The 26,708-nt window shown below is 37.0% G+C and overlaps 1 protein-coding gene across 2 annotated transcripts in view; it reads right to left on the bottom strand.

Annotated features, from left to right (window-relative positions):
- NINL (ninein like) overlaps positions 1–26,708 on the bottom strand; it is a 373,652-nt gene that overhangs the window by 79,740 nt on the left and 267,204 nt on the right. For both annotated transcript variants that reach the window (XM_053711960.1, XM_053711961.1), the window contains 4 exons: positions 11,822–11,926; positions 11,636–11,705; positions 9,805–10,089; positions 8,153–8,428 (listed from right to left, as the gene is read on the bottom strand). In XM_053711960.1, the coding sequence (XP_053567935.1) occupies positions 8,153–8,428; positions 9,805–10,089; positions 11,636–11,705; positions 11,822–11,926 (736 nt within the window). The remainder of the gene's footprint in view (positions 1–8,152; positions 8,429–9,804; positions 10,090–11,635; positions 11,706–11,821; positions 11,927–26,708) is intronic.

Raw genomic sequence — 26,708 nt, 5'->3', positions numbered from 1 at the left:
CAGAGCATCTATCAGTACTTCCTGAGGATCCCTTGACCTCGACCCGTACCTCGGGAGCTTGGCATTCTGTCGAGATGCCATGAGATATAGTTCCGGCTGCCCCCATTTGAGAATGAAGTTCGAAAACACCTCCGGATGGAATTCCTACTCCCCCGGGTGAAAGGTCTGTCTGCTCAGAAAATCCGCTTCCCAATTTCCACTCCTGGAATGTGGATCGCAGATAGACAGCAGTTGTGGGTCTCTGCCCACTGAATAATTTTGGCTACCTCTGTCATGGCCAAGGAACTCCGAGTTCCTCCCTGATGGTTGATGTAAGCCACTGAAGTTATGTTGTCCGACTGGAACCTGATAAACCGGGCTGAAGCTGAGGCCAGGCCAGAAGAGCATTGAAGATTGCGCTCAGCTCTCGGATGTTTATGGGGAGAACAGACTCCTCCCGAGACCACGTCCCCTGAGCCTTTAGTGAGCCCCAGACTGCTCCCCATCCCAATAGGCTGGCATCCTTGGTCACAATCACCCAGGAAGGTCTGCGGAAGCAGGTTCCCTGGGAGAGATGTTCCCGAGATAACCACCAAGGAAGAGACTCTCTTGTCGCCTGATCCAGATGTAAACGCAGAGACAGATCCGCATAATCCCCACTCCATTGTTTGAGCATGCATATTTGCAAAGGTCTGAGATGGAATCGGGTAAACGGAATGATGTCCATGGCCGCTACCATCAGACCCACTACCTCCATACATTGGGTCACTGACGGCCGAGGAGAGGACTGAAGGGCAAGGCAAGAGTCGAAAATCTTTGTCTTTCTGACCTCTGTCAGAAATATTTTCATTGATAGGGAATCTATTATGGTTCCCAAGAACACTACCCTTGTAGCTGGTATCAAGGAACTCTCCCAAGTTCACCTTCCATCCATGTGAATGCAGAAAAGATAACAACATCTCCGTGTGGGAGCTTGCTTGATAAAAGGATGGCGCCTGGACCAGAATGTCACCCAGAAAAGGTGCCACTGCAATGCCCCGCAACCGAAGCACCACTAACAGGGCTCCCAGAACTTTTGAGAAAATTCTGGGAGCTGTGGCAAGGCCGAAAGGAACAGCCACAAACTGAAAGTGTTTGTCTAGAAAGGCGAACCTCAGAATCTTGTGATGATCCTCCTAGGTCGGAAAGGTCCCGGACACAGTGTAAGAACGACTCTCTTTTTATCTGGTCTACAGATAATCTGGAGAGCAGAAACCTGCCCCTGGGAGGAAAGGTTTTGAACTCTAGTTTGTATCCCCAGGACACAATGACCACCACCCAGGGATCCGGTACATCCTGAACCCAAGCCTGAGCGAAGAAAGACAGTCTGCCCCCCACAAGATCAGGTCCCGGATTGGGGACAGACCCTTCATGCTGACTTTGAGTCACTAACGGGCTTCTTAGATCACTTCCCCTTGTTCCAAGACTGGTTGGACCTCCAGGAAGGCTTGGACTGTTCTTGCTTGGCAGAGGAAGTTTTACCCTTGAAGTTTCGGTAGGAACGAAAATTACTCTGACATCCCTTCTGCTTATTCCTCTTGTCCTGAGGAAGGAAATGACCCTTACCTCCCGTAATGTCTGAAATAATTTCAGCCAAGCCTGGCCCAAACAAGGTCTTACCCTTGTAGGGAATCGTCAAAAGCTTAGACTTAGATGACACAGCCTCAGACCATGATTTCAACCATAAAGCTCTGCAGGCCAGTACTACAAAACCCGAAATCTTTGCTCCCAACTTAATAACTTGAAGGGAAGCATCCATAATAAAGGAATTTGCCAAAAGGTCCTTGATCCTATCCTGGATCTCCTCAAGGGGAGTATCTGTCTGAATAGATTCAGACAACGCATCAAACCAATATGCTGCCGCACTGGTGACGGTAGCAATACACACCGCAGGTTGCCATTGTAAACCCTGGTGTACATACATCTTTTTAAGTAACCCCTCCAACTTCTTATCCCTAGGATCCTTAAAGGAACAGCTATCCTCTATGAGAATAGTGGTTCTCTTAGCCAAAGTGGAAATTGCCCCTTCCACCTTGGGGACCGTCTGGCAAGACTCCTTGATAGAGTCAGGTATTAGAAACATCTTCTTAAAAATCGGGGATGGAGAAAAAGGAATTACCCGGTCTCTCCCATTCCAGGGCAATAATCTTTGTAGCCCGGTCTGGAACCGGAAAAATCTCCACCGAGGAAGGAACGTCAAAGTATTTGTTTAACTTACTAGACTTCTTAGGATTGACTACGACAGTCATGTCAGAGTCATCCAAGGTGGCTAAAACCTCCTTAAGTAACAACCGGAGGTGTTCTAGCTTAAACCTGAAGGATACAACTTCAGCATCAGCAGAAGGAATTACACTGTCTGAGACTTCACCCTCAAATGCTACAGAAGTATCTTCCTCCTCAGATTTCTTGGAAGGAACAATCGGAATAGCCACAACTGCGTCAGAAACCTTACTCACTGAATCCTTAGATTTCCACTTACACTTTCCCTGCAGCGTGGGAAAGACAGACAGCGCATCAGTTACCGCAGAGGATATGTGGGTAGCAATGCCTTGTAACGTAACTCCAACCGAAGTGTGAGAGGAAGCGCAGGGCACTGCATGTGTGGACGATAAGTTTGGGACACTTGAGGGGAAAGCTGCGGCATGTCTTGAACAGGGGACTCCTGAACAACCTCCGCCTTAGATAATGAAGGCTCAGTATCAAAAAGTCTATCCCTGTAATGCAATGTTCTCTCAATACATGAGGAACAAAAAGGGATTGGTGGTTCTACATTAGCATCAAAACACAAACTTTACTTTACTTTAAATTTTATTGTGACAAAAATGTTACTGTCCCTTTAAATTTAAACACACACTTTATTTCTTTAACAGCAGAGCAGCGGTTCTACAGAAAAAACAGGCAACCTCCACACCTTAGCAAGCTCTGCTGAGGTGCCTACCTGTTCTGCTGGCTGTCGGATCAATAGTAGATAGCGATCGAGACTCCCACCACAACTGCACCAGCCAGTTCTAGAGATCGCTGAACCGTCCGCTGAGGGGCTACGCAACGGATATTCAGCATCCGGACACACAGGATGCAGAAAAAACAGGCGTGCAAAGAAACGTTTTTGCCGCTTCAAAGAAGCCTGGCCATCGTGGGCGTGGCTAACAACCTCCGGGTCGTCATTAACATACCTTTAGGGGAAAAAACGCCGGGAGAGAGAAGTAAAGTTGCATTTACTGTACCCTCATCATAGTACATAAGACAAGTCATGAAATAATCTTACACGACAGTGCTGCATAATATGCCAAACACAAATACTTAAATTAAACTGAGCCTCCATATATCGTCCCCAGTGCCTGCATAACTGACATACAATGACCCATTAAGCTCTAATAGGCTGATTGTATAAAATCCCAAACAGAATTAACTGTCAAAGTGCAAGGATTTCCCTTTTCCTTTCAGAGAATAAAAATTATTAAATCTGCCCAGCAGCAGGACAGCTCACCTGGTTTGAGAGGGCTTCCTCCCTCACATGGACCTGTGGAAAGAAGAAAGACTGAATAATCTTACTCAGACTTTCAAATTAGGGCAGCAATAACTGATTGAGAGGCACAGTGGGGATTATACCCCACAAGTTCCCAATTGCTTAAAAGCCACCACTCTCTACTCTTCAGTCTCTCTACTGAAGAGACTGACATGAACTACGGCTAAACCCCAGGAGGAAGCAGGACAATCTTGCTCTGTTTCAAAATAAAAAAATCTTGATTGAAGAATCTTCTTTCAGACACCTAAACTTTACCACCTCCTTGCTTTTCATGTAGGCAAAGAGAATGATTGGGGTTGGAGGGAAGGGAGGTGATATTTAACAGCTTTGCTGTGGTGCTCTTTGCCTCCTCCTGCTGGCCAGGAGTGATATTCCCAATAGTAATTAGAGATGAACCATGGACTCACTGTGTCATTTGAAAGAAAAGGAAGCGGAAGTAAGAAAGATAGTAGGTTAAAGAGGTGCTAACTAGAACTGCTGCCAACTAGGAAAAATGGGCGGGTTTGTGGACTCTCACCACCAAGAAAGAAAATAAGTTATGAGGAAAGAATAAATTGTGTTTTCTTTCTTATGGTGGTGAGAGTCCATTATTCATATTCATTACTGTTGGGAACAAATACCCAAGCTGTGGAGTCCACGAAAAAATAAAGAATGAAAAAGCAGGCACTTATTTACCAGAAAACCAGCCTGAATAACTTACTACTAATAACTGCCTCTGCAAAGGCAACACTTTAAATGACAACATCTGGAGAAAGTATGCAAAGATAAACAAGTTACAGTTGTGAAATTTGTTACACTAACACTACATTTTGAAGGTCCAATAAGAAGACGCAGAATCCACTGAATAGGCTGCCATACATAAAGGTTTGCGACTGCTCACCTAGAACTAGTGTTGAAATCAAATCAAGCTAGAAGATTACTAGGACCTAAATCATCTGAACTAAATTTTTAGCCGGGCCTTGACCACTTCCAGATTATGCAAGAATCTACTCTAAGAAGAATTAGTAATATAAACAAATAATAATATAAATCTTTTTTTGGAAAGAAGGCCAAGCCTGAGGAGCTTTAAAAATTGCATGGAGTTCCAAGACTGAGAGGGAAAGTGGGAGGGAAATTAAAGGGACAGTCTACACCAGAATTTTTATTGTTTTAAAAGATAGATAATCCCTTTATTACCCATTCCCCAGTTTTGCATAACCAACACAGTTATATTAACACACTTTTAACCTCTGTGATTATTTTGTATCTAAGCCTCTGCAAACTGCCCCTTTATTTCAGTTTGTTTGACAGACTTGCAGTTTAGTCAATCAGTGCCTGCTCCCATATAACTTCACGTGCACGAGCACAGTGTTATCTATATGAAATACGTGAACTAACACCCTCTAGTGGTGAAAAACTGTTAAAATGCATTCTGAAAAGAGGTGGCCTTCAAGGTCTAAGAAATTAGCATATGAACCTCCTAGGTTAAGCTTTCAACTAAGAATACCAAGAGAACAAAGCAAAATTGGTGATAAAAGTAAATTGGAAAATTGTTTAAAATTACATGCTCTATCTGTATCATGAAAGTTTATTTTGGCCTAGACTGTCCCTTTAAAGCTCTTGGTATAGGGTGTCTTTGCCTCCTCCTGCTGGTGGTCAGGTGATGAATTCCCAACAGCAATGACTATGCATTGTGGACTCTCACCACCATAAGAAAGAAATGAAGAAAATCTTTTTAAATTTACACTGAATATAATACAGATATGCCAGTTGTGTACTTATGTTCCTACATATGGTCACTCCTTGCTAATGCTCGCTGAGCTCTTTCATATTGATGACAGGACATTCATAAGTACGGTGTCCCTTTAAATCAACATGTTATGTTCTCCACTAGTTGTTAAAGGGATATTACACTCAGAAATCTGATTGCATACATATCCCCAGCCCAGGATAAAGTGGTCACTGGCATAAATACACCTCCTCAAAAAAAAAAAATACTTTTTAAACGCAGAATCTCCTTTTTTAGAATCAGAAAAGAAAAATTATTTGACTTTAAAAGGGACAATAAACACTTCCTGCACCTCCATTTAAATAAGGGAGCCGACATTTTTTTAACTTAGGCTTCACGGCAGATATCACAGGGAGAATATGCAAACATGTCAGCACTGGAATGCATTAAACGGCCATTATACACTCATTTTTTCTTTGCTTAAATGTTTTGTAGATGATCTATTTATAAAGCCCATAAAGTTTTTTTTTTAAAATGTATAGTTTTGCTTAGTTTTAAAAAACATTGCTCTGATTTTCAGACTCCTAACCAAGCCCCAAAGTTTTATGTGAATACCGTCAGCTACCTTCTCCAGCTTGCTCCTGTTTGTGTAAAGGGTCTTTTCATATGCAAAAGAAGGGGGAGGGGGGAGTGTCTTATTTCCCATTTGCAGTGGGCTTTCCAGCTATCTCTTCAACAGAGGTAAACTGAGAGCTTCTAAGTAAGTTTTTAAACAGTTTTATACTGGATTTTTATATCAGCACCTGTGCATCTTATTCTTTATTATAGTGTCTATTGCATGCAGTTATATGAAAATGAGTGTATACTGTCCCTATAAGCCAGTAGTGGCACTCGACTAGAGGAAGACAGGGATTAACTTCTCAATACTATGCTTATAAAAAAAAAAAAAAAGTGTGAAAAGCTTCTGACCAATATCTATTTAATAAACCTAACATAAGCTTTGAGAATCCTAATGTTCTATCACTCAACTCTCACTAATTGCCCAGACAATTAACACAGTCTCTGAAATTGAAATCTATACTTTTGTAATCAAGCAAAATAAAAAAAAGAAAACAAAGTACAGATTTCTGCTCAAATACATTAAGTAGGCTTAACCCATGTGCAATGCAAAAATTAAGGATTAAAGCATTAATTTAGATCCCCGACAAATGTTTTTTTCCAGTTTCAGATTATACAGAATAAAATATTCTTCATAAATTTATAAAAATAATAAAAATGATATCTATTTTAGGATTTACATGCTTTTACATTACAATTTACAACGTTGTATTTTGCACTGAATAATCTAAAGCTCCACAACTTAAAGGGACATTATACACTAATTTTTTCTTTGCATAAATGTTTTGTAGATGATCTATTTATATAGCCCATAAAGTTTTATTTTAAAATAAATGTATAGTTTTGCTTATTTTTAAATAAAATTGCTCTGATTTTCAGACTCCTAACCAAGCCCCAAAGTTTTATGTGAATACTGTCAGCTACCTTCTCAAGCTTGCTCCTGTTTGTGTAAAGGGTCTTTTCATATGCAAAAGAAGGGGGAGGGGGGGAGTGTCTTATTTGCCACTTGCAGTGGGATTTCCAGCTACCTTTTCAACAGAGCCAAACTGACAGCTTCTAAGTAAGTTTTTAAACAGTTTTATACTGGATTTTTATATCAGTATCTGTGCATCTTATTCTTTATAGTAGTGTCTATTACATGCAGTTATATGAAAATTAGTGTATACTGTCCCTTTAAAGGGACATAAAACCCATTTTTTTATTTTATGATTTAGATAGAACATAACATTTTAAACAACTTTCTAATGTACTTCTATTATCACATTTTCTTGGTTTTCTTGTTATCCTTTGTGGAAAAGCAGAAATGGAAGTTCAAGAATGTGCACGAGTCTGCAACACTATATAGCAGCAGTTTTGCAAAGATGTTTTACATTAGCAGGGGCACTAGATGGCAGCACTATATCCTGTTGTGTAGTGCTTCAGGCATGTGCACGCTACCTACCTAGGCATCTTTTTAAAATTTGTATCCTCTATCTGAATCATGAAAGAAAATTTTTGGGTTTAATGTCCCTTTAAGTGACAGTAAAAGAGGGATAGAGGGAGAGATCAAACTGTGTAAAGTGTACTAAATACACTGTTGAATTTTAAAAATGGGTTGACATAAAATAAATTCTTCATACTGAACACGAATACCTATTTATGAACGTCATATGCAGTACCCAATAAATCACAGCTTCAAATCTCCAATATATATTTTTCAAAATATAAAAAATATAAATATAGCATGGGTTAAATGAACATTCCCCTTGATATTCGTTACACCATTTGAATTTATCCCACTGATTCTGTATATTAAAGGGACATGAAACACAATTTTTTTTCATGATTTAGAAAGAGAATGCAATTTTAAACAACTTTCTAATTTACTTCTATTATCTAATTTGTTTCATTCTCTTGATATCCTTTGTGGAAAAGCATATCTAAATAGGCTCAGAAGCTGCACATAGATGCCCCGTGTGATTAGCTCACCCATGTGCATTGATATTTCTTCAACAAAGTATATCTAAAGAATTAAGCAAATTAGATAATAGAAGTAAATTGGAATATTGTTTAAAATTGTATTCTCTATCTGAATCATGAAAGAAAAAGGTTGGGTTTCATGTCCCTTTAACATTAAAATATTCCATTGAAATAAAGTATCAAAATAGTTCTGATGTTTGTAATGTGCATTCTTATTAATCTGTAAATGTTAAGTAATGAGAATAGAGAGTTATCATAATTATCGAGAACCCATACCTACTAAATAGATTTCATTATCTGTCCGATATATTATATGTTATTACCTCTTCTTTATACATCAGTAGTTCATGCCCCAGTTGCTCTTTCTCCGCTTCCCATGCTGAGTTCTGATGAACGTTCTGTTCCTCCAGAGCTTTGAGTTTCTCCTGCAGGTTCTTCTTCTCAGCAGTCACTTCTTCCTTCAGCTGGGTCACCTCCCTCACTCTGCTGTTGATCTGCAGGAGGCATTCGTGGTTCCCAGCTCTCAGTTCCGATATGGTTGCACTTAACTCCATCCTCTCTGTGACTAGTAGACTCAGCTCCTCCTGGTATTTATCATTCTAATAATAAAGCAATAAAGTGGTTCTACCTCATAATTATCACCTGATTTGCATGTCCTGTATACATACTGGGTTTTAAATCATAAAGTAAAGGCTTAACTTAATGAAGTAGGACATAGGTGCTCTTTCATTTAGGCCCCTCACTTTCACATACATTTGTTCATTTTAATTTTTCACAGGGAGGAGTAGTGCCTACAGAATTTAAAGGGGTCATGGAATTTTATGACACAATGCCTTCTCACCACTATCCTCTAGGAATGTTTTGTATACTATTAGTTTAAAGGGACACTAAACACATTTCATGTACCTCCCTCTAATCATGGGTGCTACCATTATGGAACCTAGGCTACACTGCAGGTATTTGAAGGGGAGTTGCTGCAAATGTGCAAACAGGTCAACACTGGAATGTAGTCAAGAATAAATTACAAAATGGGGGCACCAATGACTAGAGGGAGGCGGGGACTGACCTTGATACCCTACTTGTATTTAGTGTTTAAGGTCCCTTTAAATACAAATCAATGATTGTTGTCTAGTTTTCTTGCATAACTCCTCCATATGGCCATGGCCTCTGGTTGTGAGAAATATTGGTTGGGTGGTTTGATGAATAGCATTGATTTGACTTCATATTATAAAATAATGTTGTGACATGAATGTTTATTTAATACACAACACTGAAACAAATTTACATTAAGTGCTGCATTTTTATTTAAAGGGATACTAAACCCATTTTTTTTTCTAATGATTCAGATAGATCATGCAATTTTAAGCAATTTTCTAATTTACTCCTATTATCAAATTTTCTTCATTCTCTTGCTATCTTTATTTAAGAAGCAGGAATGTAAAGCTTAGGAGTCGGTTCATTTTTGGTTCAGAACCTGGGTTACGCTTATTGTAGCCACCAATAAGCAAGCGCTATCCAGGGTGCTGAACCTAAAATGTGAGATTTTCTACTTGTATTAAATAGTTTATAACAGATATGGCTATGTTGTTTAATTTTACCTGTCCAGTGTAAAAATTTGTACTGATATATACGCCTAGGAAAATGCTTACACATCTGAGCATATCAAATATATTTATATGTTTCTGTCAGATAGAGTTTATTTGTGGAGAAGGTTAAAAGGTTTCCAATGGAGGCGGTAAGGACAAAATAAGGAAATGCAAGAAAATGTTGGCTACACATAAGTCTATACTAAGATATAATTAAACTTCAGAAGGAAACATGGGCAGATTCTATGGGACTTCATGGTTCTTAGCTCCTGTTAAAGTTTATGTTTCTATATTTAATTGTGTCCCACTCTATTCTATAATGTGTTTTACATAAATAATAATATTGAATATTTCTACTTTTCTCTATTAGAATATTTTGGTGACGCTACCTTTTCTTTGCACATTTGTAGCTCCTGTGCTAATTGCTCTTTCTCCCGTTCCCAATCTAAGCTCTGTTGCATCTTTTCCTCCTCCAGAGCACTGAGCTTTTCCTGCAGTTGTTCGTTCTCGGCAGCCACCATTTCTTTCTTTTCGGACACTTCTCTCAGCTTGAGGTTTAGATGTTGGAGGCTCTCCTGGCTTGCTTCCTCCTGAGCTGTTAGGTGAGATATGGTAGCACTCAGCTCCATCCTCTTTGCATCTAGCAATGCCAACTCCTTCTGGTAATCCTGGGTCTAAAGAGAAAAGAAACACGAAGCACAATATGCTATTATACATTTCTGTATCCTATAATCAAGTAATTCTCAACCAAAGTGTTGGGACCACGGTCGGCTCCAAGGGGGGGCATTGGGGGGCAATGCCCACCCAAATGGAATGCTGTGCCCCCTCAAAAAATATTGATATGATCATACGCTTTAAAAATATTAAAATGCTGGGGGCAGAGTTAGCTGCCGAACTGTGAGGTCGCATCACGCATCTCCAAGGAGCTCCGTGCCTTAACCTCTTATTTGGACTTGTCTTTAACGCTATTCATTTTACCTAACTATCACGAGAAACTCATTTTCTTAAACAATAGACCATGATAAGAATATGATTGTATCATATAAATATAAGTCTAGAAATGGCTACCGGCTTCCATCAATGCCTCAAAAGTGCACTGTGATCTTAGGCCGGGCCTAAGATCACAGTTCACTTTTGAGGCATCGAATGAAGCCGGTAGCCATTTATAGACATATTTATATGATACAATCATATTCTTTTAGGTTCACAGTACATAGGTTGCATTAAGTAGCTTGATATCCGTTAGTTATTGCGAAACAGATATAGCTAAATCTAATCTACAAAATTACCAGTACATGAAAACCTAGTATCCTCACTGCTATTGCAAACAAAGGGGTTAATTGCATTGGGGGGTTTGGGGTGCATGGCTGTTTAGGGGACATGATTGAGATTTAAGAATGAGTTTAAGGGTTTTGGATCATGGTGATTAAGGGGTGAATTGTTTTTAAAGAGCTATTGCACTGGGGGTCTCAAGTTTATTGGCTCTGTTTTAGTGCACTGCATAGGATTTAGACTTCATTCTTTTACCTAGTGATATAGCACATATTCTCCAAATGTTAATAGTGGGGGATAATCCAGCCAGAAGCTACACTTTCCTGCAGAATATGTAGGTCTGCTCTTATTTTGACACTCATACATGCTTTGTAAATGTGTGCCCCCTCATGAAAAAAAAATGCCCCCCCAATTTCATTTGTTCTGGAGCCAACCCTGGTTGGGACCCAGTAATGTTATGTTTGTTAACCAGGCTGTCAGGACCCAGAAATTAAAGTTTAAGAGTAACCTAGAGGGTGTTATACCTGTACCACAAAAAATAATTTTGCTGGCATGCCAACCCTGGGATCAGCCATGCAACCTGCTAATTTTACTATACTAGATACAGAAAGGTATAGCAAGGCCTATTTCTAACAGGCCACACTGAAGAAACTAAACTCCTAGCATGCTATAATATTAGGAGTGGGTCATTGGGTCTTCACATTAAATCTGTGAATCAGAAGAGCAGGAGCCGATATAGCACAGCAGGCACTCTGGGACCTAGAAGGTAAGTGCATAAACTGACACCAAAGGTAATGGCCTACATATATACACACACAAATAGGTATTTATTACATTTTAGGTCTCAACCTATTGAAAGAAGATTGCATTTTTTTTTACATTTTGCTCTGAGACATCAATATTAAATATTTTCAGAACTTTTAACAAAAGTAAATAACAGCTGCTTACCTGCTTGGATAATTCTTCCAAGTTACCAATAATCTCATCATTTGTACTCTTTAATTCTTCCACCTGTTTCCTACAACAACAAAAAGGGCCCAGTGATACATATTTTGTGATATATATTTACATAACCAAGTCTTATTTCCCTGAAAACTGTTTAAATGGTATATTCCACATTAGCATTTTTATTACCTGTGCATCATATTTTTATCTTCCAGGTCATACACCTCTAGTTGGAGATGTTCTGCTTTACTCCTGAGTATGCTGTTGTCTTCATAAAGTCGAGAGAATTCCAACCTATACAAACATTGGATATTTTAGACATTACCATTGCTTTAACCTACAATTATTAAGGCAGCACACACAAAGTAAAAATACAACCTCTTTTTTTTTTTTTTTTATAAAATTCAGAAAAATATAAATGTACCAGTGGCCTTGTAGCCAGAAAAAAATGTTTTTGTTTTAATTATTTTTTTAAATTAAAAGTAACAAAACTATTTGACATTAAAACTGGCTATACATTGCACTGATTATATTCCATGAGTTAAATAAACCTACATACTACGCAGATTAGGGTTGGTGAACTTCCATGGGGTCACAGATCAACATTTTAGAAGCCTTAATTGCCCCATATACATTTATGAGTTTTAAACACACAAATAGAATATTTCATAAAATTTGCCCGCAGCACAGAACATGTTTAAGTAAACGTTGCATAACCCTGTGCTCTTAACCCCTCCAGAGGGTTACTCTGAGTTGTGGCCACATTATTTGCCAACCCAACAGAAGCACACATTTTTAATTCTGCTTTTTCCTGGGGCGCCATAACTATTGCACACGTTCTTGATTGTTCTTTTTCCTGGAGGTCAAAAAACTAGTGCAGAGGACTGCATGTGGCCCACTGGCTACCAGTTGGCTATCCCTATTGTAGATTTCTGAATAAGAGACTAATAAATACATATCAAGATTCTGAGAGACACGTAATTATACATTTATGTGGAATAGTCTCAAATTAGAATGTGTGTGTAAAGGTGTAAAGTTGATTTGAGTCATTTGTACAGTTTAAATGATAAAAAAAAACCTCCACAGCTACTGTTAATTTAGAATATGACATTTTAGAAGCCGGTGTTCTAACAGAATAGCAAACATATCAGATCAGCAAACAGAAGTGACGTTCCTTCAGCTATCAGATCAAAAATACTCACCACGCATGCGCTCCTCCGTCACAACCGACCAAATTCTATGTTGTTAGTGCGGATGCGCCCACTAACAACATAGCCATCAGATTTTTGACACTTGTTAGAGCGCATGCGTCTACAAAAGCATATATATATATATATATATATATATATATATATATATATATATGAAAAGAAATGAACAATATCTGCGCTCAGGAATATGTAGCTGGACAATGAGTGAAATACCTGGATACCCGTACAGACTGTTGTATTGATGGATATTATTACATACACATATTAGTATACAGTGAGGGTAAAGTTATATATTTCTTCAAAGAATATATTATATATATATATATATATATATATATATGTTTGTCTCACACCACCGGTATCACCAAGATATAGGACCAGTCCAGCGTATCTCTTGTAAATATTGTAGGTAGTTAGTAGCACAGTCACTTAATGACAATCCTTCTAACAGTTCCCCAAGTGCCTGAAAATTCTCTGCTGCTTCTTCTGGTAATGAGAGGGACCTCTTGAGCAAGTGGATCCTCCCAGTGTTTTTTCTGAAATAACAAAGGGTAGAGAAGCGCACAAGAGGGGCACTCCTAGTGAAGCCTGTTTACATCAGTAGGTAAATGAATAAAATAGCAGTAGAACCACTCACGTGATTTGACCTCACTCGATATGAGGTATAGATCAGACACGGGTTATAGTTGATCTCTCTTTCTGCTCACCACCTTCCGCTTCTTTTTGGCTGTAGGAATCTTGTCACTGTATTTCCCAGTTGTAGCTGTGGATTATTATTCCTTTTCCACAATGGGGACCAAAGGGGTATGTAGAAGCAGAAAGGGACTGGATTCGTAAAGTGTATTTAAAAATATCACATTTATTAATACATGTATTTATACATAGACCATTAAAAGTACATAGAAGATCCAATACAGTCAAAACGTTTGACTATAAAACATTAAAATGCATATATATGCAGCACGAACGAATAGGGCAATAGTGTGCAATTGTACCTCACAATACCCTTCGTTATTTAGCTGCTGCGTGTATCACAAATAATGGTAAAAGAGTACAGGCCCACTCCACACCGGTCACCAAACAGACACGATCACACAGTTTGTGTGCGATATAGCGTGCTACAAGGAGCCGGTGATCAGGAAGTATCGGGCACTACTTGTGGCGGGGGGCGGAGCCTTACGCGTTTCGCAACACGATTGGTTGCTTCGTCAGAGGTAGGGGCCGCCCCCCTCCTGTCTGGCTTATATAGCGTGTATTGGCTGAGTATCTATTAGATTGTGGCGCCGCCGCCATCTTGGTTTCTGGTATTAGTTACGTCCTGTTAAAGAACTTAGGGGCAAACTGCATATGTTGGTTCAATGCTTTGAATATACCTACAGTTTGTACAAGCAGTATATCGATTAAGGCATTCAGTATTATACATAAGTGTTAAACTCTTCTTACTATTATTTTGTTATGCTTTATATTTATATTTAATAAATGAAAGTTAAACCCATAAGTTAAATTAAAAAGCCCACATACATTATATACATAAAGCGTATCATTATTCAACATTTATATATGCAGGTGAAGATTTGTTTTAATATATAGATGTGTAACCCTGTTGTTAAGCATTCTTTCTTTTTGAAAGTAATAAAGATAGACAGAACTCACATTTATATATGGGTGAAATAACCCCATAGCATCTGAACATTACTATACTCCTAACTGTTTCTTTTTATTTGTTTTGTGTGAACTCATGTCTCCTTTAATTATCTATTTGAATTACTAATAAAGCTTATACATCAAAGGTATAAATATGATTGTTTATCTTAATAAACATATATATATATAAAAATAGAAATATATGTACAATAAAATAAAATAATTAGAATATTTTACAATAAAAAAGAAGAAAGAGAAAAAGGAAGGGGGTGGGGGGAAGGGGGTGGAGCCCTAGAAATTAAGAATGCAGGGCTATGAGTTTTAAAATCTCCTTCCCCCCACCCCCTTCCTTTTTCTCTTTCTTCTTTTTTATTGTAAAATATTCTAATTATTTTATTTTATTGTACATATATTTCTATTTTTATATATATATATGTTTATTAAGATAAACAATCATATTTATACCTTTGATGTATAAGCTTTATTAGTAATTCAAATAGATAATTAAAGGAGACATGAGTTCACACAAAACAAATAAAAAGAAACAGTTAGGAGTATAGTAATGTTCAGATGCTATGGGGTTATTTCACCCATATATAAATGTGAGTTCTGTCTATCTTTATTACTTTCAAAAAGAAAGAATGCTTAACAACAGGGTTACACATCTATATATTAAAACAAATCTTCACCTGCATATATAAATGTTGAATAATGATACGCTTTATGTATATAATGTATGTGGGCTTTTTAATTTAACTTATGGGTTTAACTTTCATTTATTAAATATAAATATAAAGCATAACAAAATAATACTGGATAATGAGAAGGCGTACTTTCACGCACTGAAACTTTTATGCACTTGTCCGTATATGGTATATATCTCAAGTCAAACTTCAAACTATATGGCTATATGCATATTTATTTTCGCTTCTGTATGACTGTGTATATGTTCTCTGTTTCACCTCCCAGCAGTATGCTCAAGAACTTGATTAGGGTATGTGGTGTAAATATGTATTTCTATTACTTCTGTCAGTAAATCAAGGAAAGAGATTACCTTGTATCCTTTGTAAAAGTTCTGTGCGTTCCTGCTTGGGTGGTAGCGAGGCTCCTTGCAACCTGGAGATGAGACACTCCTTAGTCTCACGAGAAAGCAATTCCTAGATAATGTTTAATGGGTCCGCTGCAAGGAAGACACATCAGCCGCCTGATTTGCATGTAAAAACCGACTTTATTTAAAGTCAAATTAGGTACAAGTTTGCTCGGGAGGGAGCACTAAGAATGAAACGTCCGACGCGTTTCCTGCCCGGAGGCACTTCGTCAGGGACTAAAGCATAATGAATTCCTTAGTTCTTTTAAACACTTAGCATTTCCTGTTACGTATGCTTACCTGTGTTACAGCACACCTGTAGTCTTAATTAGGACAAATACACTGCAGTATTGGTCTCCTCACACACAGCTTGTCCGCGCATGCGCTACGGACCTCACACAGCTACTTCACAATGTATATATATTTTGTATCTATTAGTGTCTCTGTCTGACTAAGCGCTGTATGTGAAAAAACCAAAACGTTTCAGGTTGTTGCTGCGAAAAGTAACACTGGTAAAGCAATTACGCAACAGTGTCTATAGAATCATTTCCAGCCAATATGTTTAGAGAAATTATAAAAATTATAAGAAAAAATGTCAATAAAAAAACAAAATTAATATAAAAAATGCTATTCTTATACACGATCTTTATCTCTTTACTTGTTTATCTAATAGAATGTTTCAGATATTTTTTCCGATATTTTTAGTTGAGAGAGGAAAAGAGAATAAAATTCAATTCACTAAACATCCCCCCGTGTGAACAGATCCACCAAATAATGCTTCATATCTATCTTGGTATTTGTATTCTATTTATATTCGATTGTATTGTGTTGCACCGTATTTCCTCTTTTATTTTTCCAAATACAGATTTCTTATATTAACGCTACAATTCCTCCTAATTCGCTTTTTTGTTCATTTGGTATTGTATTATTTCATTTCCTCTTATTTATTTATTTTTATTTTTATTCCTATTTTGGTTGTTATTGCTGGTCTTTTATATGTTAATGTCTATTATTTTTGTTTTGTTTTCATTCCCCTTTAATTTTTATTTATTATTTGTTTTTTGTTTTTTATTTTTTATTTTTTACTTTTTATTTTTTATTTTTTATTGTTATTTTTTATTTTTATGTTTCTATCTAGTACTTTGTGTTTTATATTAGTGACTAAACCTCTTGTGAGTCTCTGACATCTTAGTATCTTATTGTGAACAAATTTGTATCATCTTGACAAACTGTGGAAAAATTAAGTGTTGCACATCTACTCCAGGATAAATGTCTATAGATTAAAAAATATAAAAATATAAAATATTGTTATTTATTGCTATAATAGTGTTGAAAAAATGTGTATATTATATAGTATAATATTGTGAAAAGATATTGAAATATATAACTATCTCTCTGTGTGCTAAATTCTTAACTATATCATGTGGTGTGGGTTTATCAGGTGTTCTAACTACCTTATCTCAATGTGCTTGAGGTGTGTTCCCCTTATACTGTGCTTCGGGAATAGTGTATATTTAGACTTAAACTTTCTTCTGCTCCTATCTAAACCAATGTAATAAAAATTTAAAGAATGAAAAACAAATATAAATAAAAAGCCTCAACTGCAGCCCTTACTGTGTTCCCCAATGCTATTCACCTATACCTCATAGAATATGACTCATCGCTTGTAAATGTATTATCATTCTTTGATTGTATTGAGGAATTGATGCTGTATCTTCTAAATATTGTATACTTGGAGTACAGTGCCACACTTTAATTTATTTTTAATTAGTAATATTTAAATATTTGATTTCTTCTATTATTTATGGTGATCATCTTAGCTTATTAGGTGTTGGATGTTTTTTTTAAAAGAACTTTGAGCTTATACATTTTCATATCCCTACTGCATCACTCCCAATTCATGAATGATGTTATAAGGTGCTGGTGGTGCTTATATTAACTCTTCATCTAGACTGTTAAATTCACTTAGTCAACAAAATACCTAAGATCGGTGATCTTATTAATTCCTAGGGGGACCCCTGTGGACAAATGGAAAATCCAGAATGCCTCTTTCCTATCTAATACAGCTGTCCTGTCTCCTCCTTTGGGGCTTTTGATGGCCATGTCAATGCCTTGAAACCCTAGTACTGAGCCTATGTTATTGTCATTTACGGGCATTCCCATAGATTTGAAATGTGTAACAAAGTGTTTTGCTATGGGAGTTTTGGGGGGGTCTTGTTTAATTGATATTAAATGTTCACGGATTCGATCTTTTAATAATCTTGTAGTCCTACCCACATATTGTTTGTGACATAGATTGCAGGTAATTAAATAAACCACAAAGTTAGAATGGCAAGTCATCCTGTGTCTAATATCAAAAGTTTTGCCTGTGGCTGTAGACTTAAATGAATCGCCTGAAATGACAAAATCACAGCTTTTACATGGTTTTCTTTTACATTTGTAAAATCCATTTTGACTTTGTAGCCATGTGGCTGCATGCTTTCTAGAGAAGTCCCTAGTTAATTGATTTCCAATAGTTCTCGCTCTCTTACTAACACATCTAATTCCTTGTTTCTTCATCACCTCTTGTAAAAGTGTATCTTTTTCCAAAACTGGAATATACTTTCTGATTATTTGATTTATATGTTTAAACTGCCTACTGTAGCTAGTGGTAAATGTGATCTGACCCTCTGTATGTTGCTCAACATTGTGTTGATTTCTTTTATTATGTTTCTTATTGCTATCTTTTAGTAGATCTTCTCTTCTCATGATTTCTACTTCTTTGCTTGTCTGTGACAGTATGGTTTTATCATATCCTCTAACAATGAGTCGCTTAGAGAGTGAGTCTGCTTGTTCTTTATACACGTCTAGATTTGTGCAGTTTCGTCTAAGGCGCATATATTGCCCTTTGGGTATAGCTCTTTTCAAATGGGATGGATGATGTGAGTCCGCCCTAAGTATAGTGTTCCCTGAAGTCGATTTCCTGTAAGTTGATGTTATTATTTTGTGTGAATTAAAGTCTAGTTTTAACTCTATATCTAAAAACGGTATATTAGTATCCGACACTGTGTATGTGAACTTTAAATTTTGGTCATTATTATTCAGGTAACCTATGAATTCTTCTATTTGTTCCATCCCCCCTTTCCAAATAATTATCAGGTCGTCAATGAACCTACGATAAAATCTGATATGTTGTTTATAGGGGTTATTGTCACAGAAGATTTTCAGTAATTCAAAATTGGTTAAATACAGGTTCGCATATGAGGGGGCGAACTTTGCTCCCATGGCTGTGCCTTGGTTTTGAACATAGTGGTCCCCCTCAAATGAGAAGCAGTTATGGGTGAGCAAGAATCTCACCCCCTTACATACGAACTCGATAAATCTCTCGTCAAAGTTAGTATATAACTGTAGCATATGTTCCAGTGCCCTTAGGCCTTGTTGATGTGGGATGCATGAATATAGTGAGGCTACATCTATTGTTAGCAGAATGTCCCCTTCTCTGATCTGTATGTTATCCAATAATCGCAGTACATGTTTTGTGTCCCTCACATATGCAGGAGTTATTTGGAATATCGGCTGGAGGATAGTATCTATATAAGACCCCAATCTCTCCCCCAATGACCCAATCCCCGAAATGATGGGGCGTCCTGGGGGGGAGGTTAGGGACTTATGTATTTTCGGCAGGTGTTTGAAAACCGGTGTCACTGGGAAATCTACTTTTAAACTTTCAGCCGTCTGCAATGTGATAATACCTTTCTCCACATAAAATTTAAGAAATCTATTTAATTCTTGAGTAAATTTCTTGATTGGATTAAATGTAAGTTTACAGTAGGTTTCTATATCACTTAATTGTCTTACTGCTTCCCGAGTGTATTGGATTCTGTCTTGTACCACTATGCTCCCTCCCTTGTCTGAGTTTAATATGATCAGGTCATGGTTTCTTTGTAACTTACTTAGGACCCTTTGTTCACTAGTTGTTAAATTACTATTTGGGGACCACCTTTTCTTATTAGTTTTTGTTTCTATATCCTTAGACAACAAATATAGATCCTGTTCTACTAGGCCCTGAAACACATCTATCAAATCCCCTCTCATTTGTATTGGATAGAAATTTTTGTTTGTATTTCTATAATTGATTTTGGGGATTTTAAGATCATTTGCAATGAATCGTGTACTCTCACTTTCTAGTTTTAATAGGTCGATAGATTGACATTGATCAGGAAAATCAAAAGTGTCCATATTAATGTCCCCAAAACATGCTTCAGCTTGTCCTCCAGTCGAGCTGTTATCAGTTATACTTCCTTCCTCTCCAGCTATGTCTCTTCCTTCTTGGGTGGTAGCTGAGGAAAAGTGTCTTTTGAGAGTGAGCTTACGAGTGAATCTATTAAAATCGATCAGGGTCTGAAATAGATCAAAGTTCCTACTCGGTGCAAATCCCAATCCTTTAGAAAGCACCGCTTCTTCTGCCGCACTCAAATTGACAGATGACAAGTTCACCACATTCAGATCTTCAGCTTTCCCATTAATATTGGATTTCCCCTCAGGATCAAGTGGATTGGTTCGTCTCCTCTGTTCCTGATTCACATCAGTTGTTATTTCCTGTTGCTGTTGTAACTCACATTCCTGTTTTTTGTCTGATTTCTGCTGGGGTATCTGGCCGGGGTGATCATCACATCTTCCACGGTTCCCCCATTTTTTGAGGGTTTTTCCCCTTTGGTATTCTTGTTTCCTGTAGATAATAGTGTAGCTAGGGACTTAAGACTCGAGCCCTTCTTAGGTTTGACAGACTGGTCCTCTGGTCTTGGATCCTCCTTATCATGTATAGGGGTCGATGCTCTTGGGCTCTCATCACCCGTATCTTCCTCAAAGCTAGAGAAGGTGACCCTCTTGTCCTCATTTTTCTTTTTATTTTTGTTTCTGGAATTACGTCTCGTTAGATTCCAACTGTAGACAACATTTAGCTCATAATCTTTGCTATCACGATTGTATTTTTTCATCTTTGTCTCAGTTAGTTCATCATCCAGTGTGCTGATGGTTGTTTTCAACTGCGTTTCATAATCCTTATATTCTTTATCACTTTCAAATTGTCTACAGTTTTCCTTCAATTCTGTTAATTCTGTACATGTTTTTTTATGTTCCTCTTCTTTATCTTTTAGGAGCTGTCTCATCAAGGTAAGTGAGCATTGACTCAGTGTATTGTTCCACTCGGACATAAAGTCCGGACGCTGTGATGCATAGGCCGGATATTTCTTCATCCGGAGCCCCCTCGGAATTTTTTCTTCTTGTATGTACAGTTTAAGAAACTCCATATCCCACCATAATTTCAACTCCTTAATTTCCTTTTTCTCTCTTAAAACAAATAAAGAGCTAAGATCGTCTGGATACTCACCTCCCGAGCCTGTACCTTGTATTAGTAGATTGAATTTTGCTTTGCGGTCTGAATAATTAGCTTCGGCCATGTTGTTTTTGTGCGTTCAAGTGCTAGGAGTAAAAGATTTTTCGAGCTGTTAACCCGATATGATACTGGATAATGAGAAGGCGTACTTTCACGCACTGAAACTTTTATGCACTTGTCCGTATATGGTATATATCTCAAGTCAAACTTCAAACTATATGGCTATATGCATATTTATTTTCGCTTCTGTATGACTGTGTATATGTTCTCTGTTTCACCTCCCAGCAGTATGCTCAAGAACTTGATTAGGGTATGTGGTGTAAATATGTATTTCTATTACTTCTGTCAGTAAATCAAGGAAAGAGATTACCTTGTATCCTTTGTAAAAGTTCTGTGCGTTCCTGCTTGGGTGGTAGCGAGGCTCCTTGCAACCTGGAGATGAGACACTCCTTAGTCTCACGAGAAAGCAATTCCTAGATAATGTTTAATGGGTCCGCTGCAAGGAAGACACATCAGCCGCCTGATTTGCATGTAAAAACCGACTTTATTTAAAGTCAAATTAGGTACAAGTTTGCTCGGGAGGGAGCACTAAGAATGAAACGTCCGACGCGTTTCCTGCCCGGAGGCACTTCGTCAGGGACTAAAGCATAATGAATTCCTTAGTTCTTTTAAACACTTAGCATTTCCTGTTACGTATGCTTACCTGTGTTACAGCACACCTGTAGTCTTAATTAGGACAAATACACTGCAGTATTGGTCTCCTCACACACAGCTTGTCCGCGCATGCGCTACGGACCTCACACAGCTACTTCACAATGTATATATATTTTGTATCTATTAGTGTCTCTGTCTGACTAAGCGCTGTATGTGAAAAAACCAAAACGTTTCAGGTTGTTGCTGCGAAAAGTAACACTGGTAAAGCAATTACGCAACAGTGTCTATAGAATCATTTCCAGCCAATATGTTTAGAGAAATTATAAAAATTATAAGAAAAAATGTCAATAAAAAAACAAAATTAATATAAAAAATGCTATTCTTATACACGATCTTTATCTCTTTACTTGTTTATCTAAGTGCTCCCATGCACAGCCATGGGAGCAAAGTTCGCCCCCTCATATGCGAACCTGTATTTAACCAATTTTGAATTACTGAAAATCTTCTGTGACAATAACCCCTATAAACAACATATCAGATTTTATCGTAGGTTCATTGACGACCTGATAATTATTTGGAAAGGGGGGATGGAACAAATAGAAGAATTCATAGGTTACCTGAATAATAATGACCAAAATTTAAAGTTCACATACACAGTGTCGGATACTAATATACCGTTTTTAGATATAGAGTTAAAACTAGACTTTAATTCACACAAAATAATAACATCAACTTACAGGAAATCGACTTCAGGGAACACTATACTTAGGGCGGACTCACATCATCCATCCCATTTGAAAAGAGCTATACCCAAAGGGCAATATATGCGCCTTAGACGAAACTGCACAAATCTAGACGTGTATAAAGAACAAGCAGACTCACTCTCTAAGCGACTCATTGTTAGAGGATATGATAAAACCATACTGTCACAGACAAGCAAAGAAGTAGAAATCATGAGAAGAGAAGATCTACTAAAAGATAGCAATAAGAAACATAATAAAAGAAATCAACACAATGTTGAGCAACATACAGAGGGTCCGATCACATTTACCACTAGCTACAGTAGGCAGTTTAAACATATAAATCAAATAATCAGAAAGTATATTCCAGTTTTGGAAAAAGATACACTTTTACAAGAGGTGATGAAGAAACAAGGAATTAGATGTGTTAGTAAGAGAGCGAGAACTATTGGAAATCAATTAACTAGGGACTTCTCTAGAAAGCATGCAGCCACATGGCTACAAAGTCAAAATGGATTTTACAAATGTAAAAGAAAACCATGTAAAAGCTGTGATTTTGTCATTTCAGGCGATTCATTTAAGTCTACAGCCACAGGCAAAACTTTTGATATTAGACACAGGATGACTTGCCATTCTAACTTTGTGGTTTATTTAATTACCTGCAATCTATGTCACAAACAATATGTGGGTAGGACTACAAGATTATTAAAAGATCGAATCCGTGAACATTTAATATCAATTAAACAAGACCCCCCCCAAAACTCCCATAGCAAAACACTTTGTTACACATTTCAAATCTATGGGAATGCCCGTAAATGACAATAACATAGGCTCAGTACTAGGGTTTCAAGGCATTGACATGGCCATCAAAAGCCCCAAAGGAGGAGACAGGACAGCTGTATTAGATAGGAAAGAGGCATTCTGGATTTTCCATTTTTCCACAGGGGTCCCCCTAGGAATTAATAAGATCACCGATCTTAGGTATTTTGTTGACTAAGTGAATTTAACAGTCTAGATGAAGAGTTAATATAAGCACCACCAGCACCTTATAACATCATTCATGAATTGGGAGTGATGCAGTAGGGATATGAAAATGTATAAGCTCAAAGTTCTTTTAAAAAAAACATCCAACACCTAATAAGCTAAGATGATCACCATAAATAATAGAAGAAATCAAATATTTAAATATTACTAATTAAAAATAAATTAAAGTGTGGCACTGTACTCCAAGTATACAATATTTAGAAGATACAGCATCAATTCCTCAATACAATCAAAGAATGATAATACATTTACAAGCGATGAGTCATATTCTATGAGGTATAGGTGAATAGCATTGGGGAACACAGTAAGGGCTGCAGTTGAGGCTTTTTATTTATATTTGTTTTTCATTCTTTAAATTTTTATTACATTGGTTTAGATAGGAGCAGAAGAAAGTTTAAGTCTAAATATACACTATTCCCGAAGCACAGTATAAGGGGAACACACCTCAAGCACATTGAGATAAGGTAGTTAGAACACCTGATAAACCCACACCACATGATATAGTTAAGAATTTAGCACACAGAGAGATAGTTATATATTTCAATATCTTTTCACAATATTATACTATATAATATACACATTTTTTCAACACTATTATAGCAATAAATAACAATATTTTATATTTTTATATTTTTTAATCTATAGACATTTATCCTGGAGTAGATGTGCAACACTTAATTTTTCCACAGTTTGTCAAGATGATACAAATTTGTTCACAATAAGATACTAAGATGTCAGAGACTCACAAGAGGTTTAGTCACTAATATAAAACACAAAGTACTAGATAGAAACATAAAAATAAAAAATAACAATAAAAAATAAAAAATAAAAAGTAAAAAATAAAAAACAAAAAACAAATAATAAATAAAAATTAAAGGGGAATGAAAACAAAACAAAAATAATAGACATTAACATATAAAAGACCAGCAATAACAACCAAAATAGGAATAAAAATAAAAATAAATAAATAAGAGGAAATGAAATAATACAATACCAAATGAACAAAAAAGCGAATTAGGAGGAATTGTAGCGTTAATATAAGAAATCTGTATTTGGAAAAATAAAAGAGGAAATACGGTGCAACACAATACAATCGAATATAAATAGAATACAAATACCAAGATAGATATGAAGCATTATTTGGTGGATCTGTTCACACGGGGGGATGTTTAGTGAATTGAATTTTATTCTCTTTTCCTCTCTCAACTAAAAATATCGGAAAAAATATCTGAAACATTCTATTAGATAAACAAGTAAAGAGATAAAGATCGTGTATAAGAATAGCATTTTTTATATTAATTTTGTTTTTTTATTGACATTTTTTCTTATAATTTTTATAATTTCTCTAAACATATTGGCTGGAAATGATTCTATAGACACTGTTGCGTAATTGCTTTACCAGTGTTACTTTTCGCAGCAACAACCTGAAACGTTTTGGTTTTTTCACATACAGCGCTTAGTCAGACAGAGACACTAATAGATACAAAATATATATACATTGTGAAGTAGCTGTGTGAGGTCCGTAGCGCATGCGCGGACAAGCTGTGTGTGAGGAGACCAATACTGCAGTGTATTTGTCCTAATTAAGACTACAGGTGTGCTGTAACACAGGTAAGCATACGTAACAGGAAATGCTAAGTGTTTAAAAGAACTAAGGAATTCATTATGCTTTAGTCCCTGACGAAGTGCCTCCGGGCAGGAAACGCGTCGGACGTTTCATTCTTAGTGCTCCCTCCCGAGCAAACTTGTACCTAATTTGACTTTAAATAAAGTCGGTTTTTACATGCAAATCAGGCGGCTGATGTGTCTTCCTTGCAGCGGACCCATTAAACATTATCTAGGAATAACAAAATAATAGTAAGAAGAGTTTAACACTTATGTATAATACTGAATGCCTTAATCGATATACTGCTTGTACAAACTGTAGGTATATTCAAAGCATTGAACCAACATATGCAGTTTGCCCCTAAGTTCTTTAACAGGACGTAACTAATACCAGAAACCAAGATGGCGGCGGCGCCACAATCTAATGGGATACTCAGCCAATACACGCTATATAAGCCAGACAGGAGGGGGGCGGCCCCTACCTCTGACGAAGCAACCAATCGTGTTGCGAAACGCGTAAGGCTCCGCCCCCCGCCACACGTAGTGCCCGATACTTCCTGATCACCGGCTCCTTGTAGCACGCTATATCGCACACAAACTGTGTGATCGTGTCTGTTTGGTGACCGGTGTGGAGTGGGCCTGTACTCTTTTACCATTATTTGTGATACACGCAGCAGCTAAATAACGAAGGGTATTGTGAGGTACAATTGCACACTATTGCCCTATTCGTTCGTGCTGCATATATATGCATTTTAATGTTTTATAGTCAAACGTTTTGACTGTATTGGATCTTCTATGTACTTTTAATGGTCTATGTATAAATACATGTATTAATAAATGTGATATTTTTAAATACACTTTACGAATCCAGTCCCTTTCTGCTTCTACATACCCCTTTGGTCCCCCATTGTGGAAAAGGAATAATAATCCACAGCTACAACTGGGAAATACAGTGACAAGATTCCTACAGCCAAAAAGAAGCGGAAGGTGGTGAGCAGAAAGAGAGATCAACTATAACCCGTGTCTGATCTATACCTCATATCGAGTGAGGTCAAATCACGTGAGTGGTTCTACTGCTATTTTATTCATTTACCTACTGATGTAAACAGGCTTCACTAGGAGTGCCCCTCTTGTGCGCTTCTCTACCCTTTGTTATTTCATTCATATATATATATATATATATATATATATATATATATATATTTATTTAATTCATTAAACCTGCCACAAACTGCAGCTACTGGGCATGTTTTTTCATAAATTAATTATATACATGGGCACTCCTCTGCGTGATCACATTTATTCCAAAAAATAAAAAAAAAGGGTCCAACAATCTGATTACTACGTTCTTAGTATACACAGATGCAAATTAAACATAATGTAATATATATAATAATTACTTAAATTTTATTTATTTCGCACTTAGGCACAGTTTGTACACTTCTAGTTAGTGTGGTTCCCCCTAGGCACAGCTGGTACAAGGACATAGCCATCAGATTGTTGGACACTTTTTATTTTCTGGAATAAATGCCCATGTATATATAATTTATAAAAGAACATGCCCAGTAGCTGCAGTTAGTGGCAGGTTTTATTAATATATATATATGTATATATTGCATGCGCTCTAACAAGTGTTCAACAATCTGTTGGCTATGTTGTTAGTGTTTTTTTATCATTTAAACTGTACAAATGACTCAAATCAATCAATACACAAATG

The sequence above is a fragment of the Bombina bombina genome, chromosome 4 (assembly GCF_027579735.1).
Source record: "Bombina bombina isolate aBomBom1 chromosome 4, aBomBom1.pri, whole genome shotgun sequence".
Lineage (NCBI taxonomy): Eukaryota > Metazoa > Chordata > Amphibia > Anura > Bombinatoridae > Bombina > Bombina bombina.
Note: the sequence above shows the minus strand (reverse complement) of the source record. Positions and strands in the feature narration are given on the sequence as shown.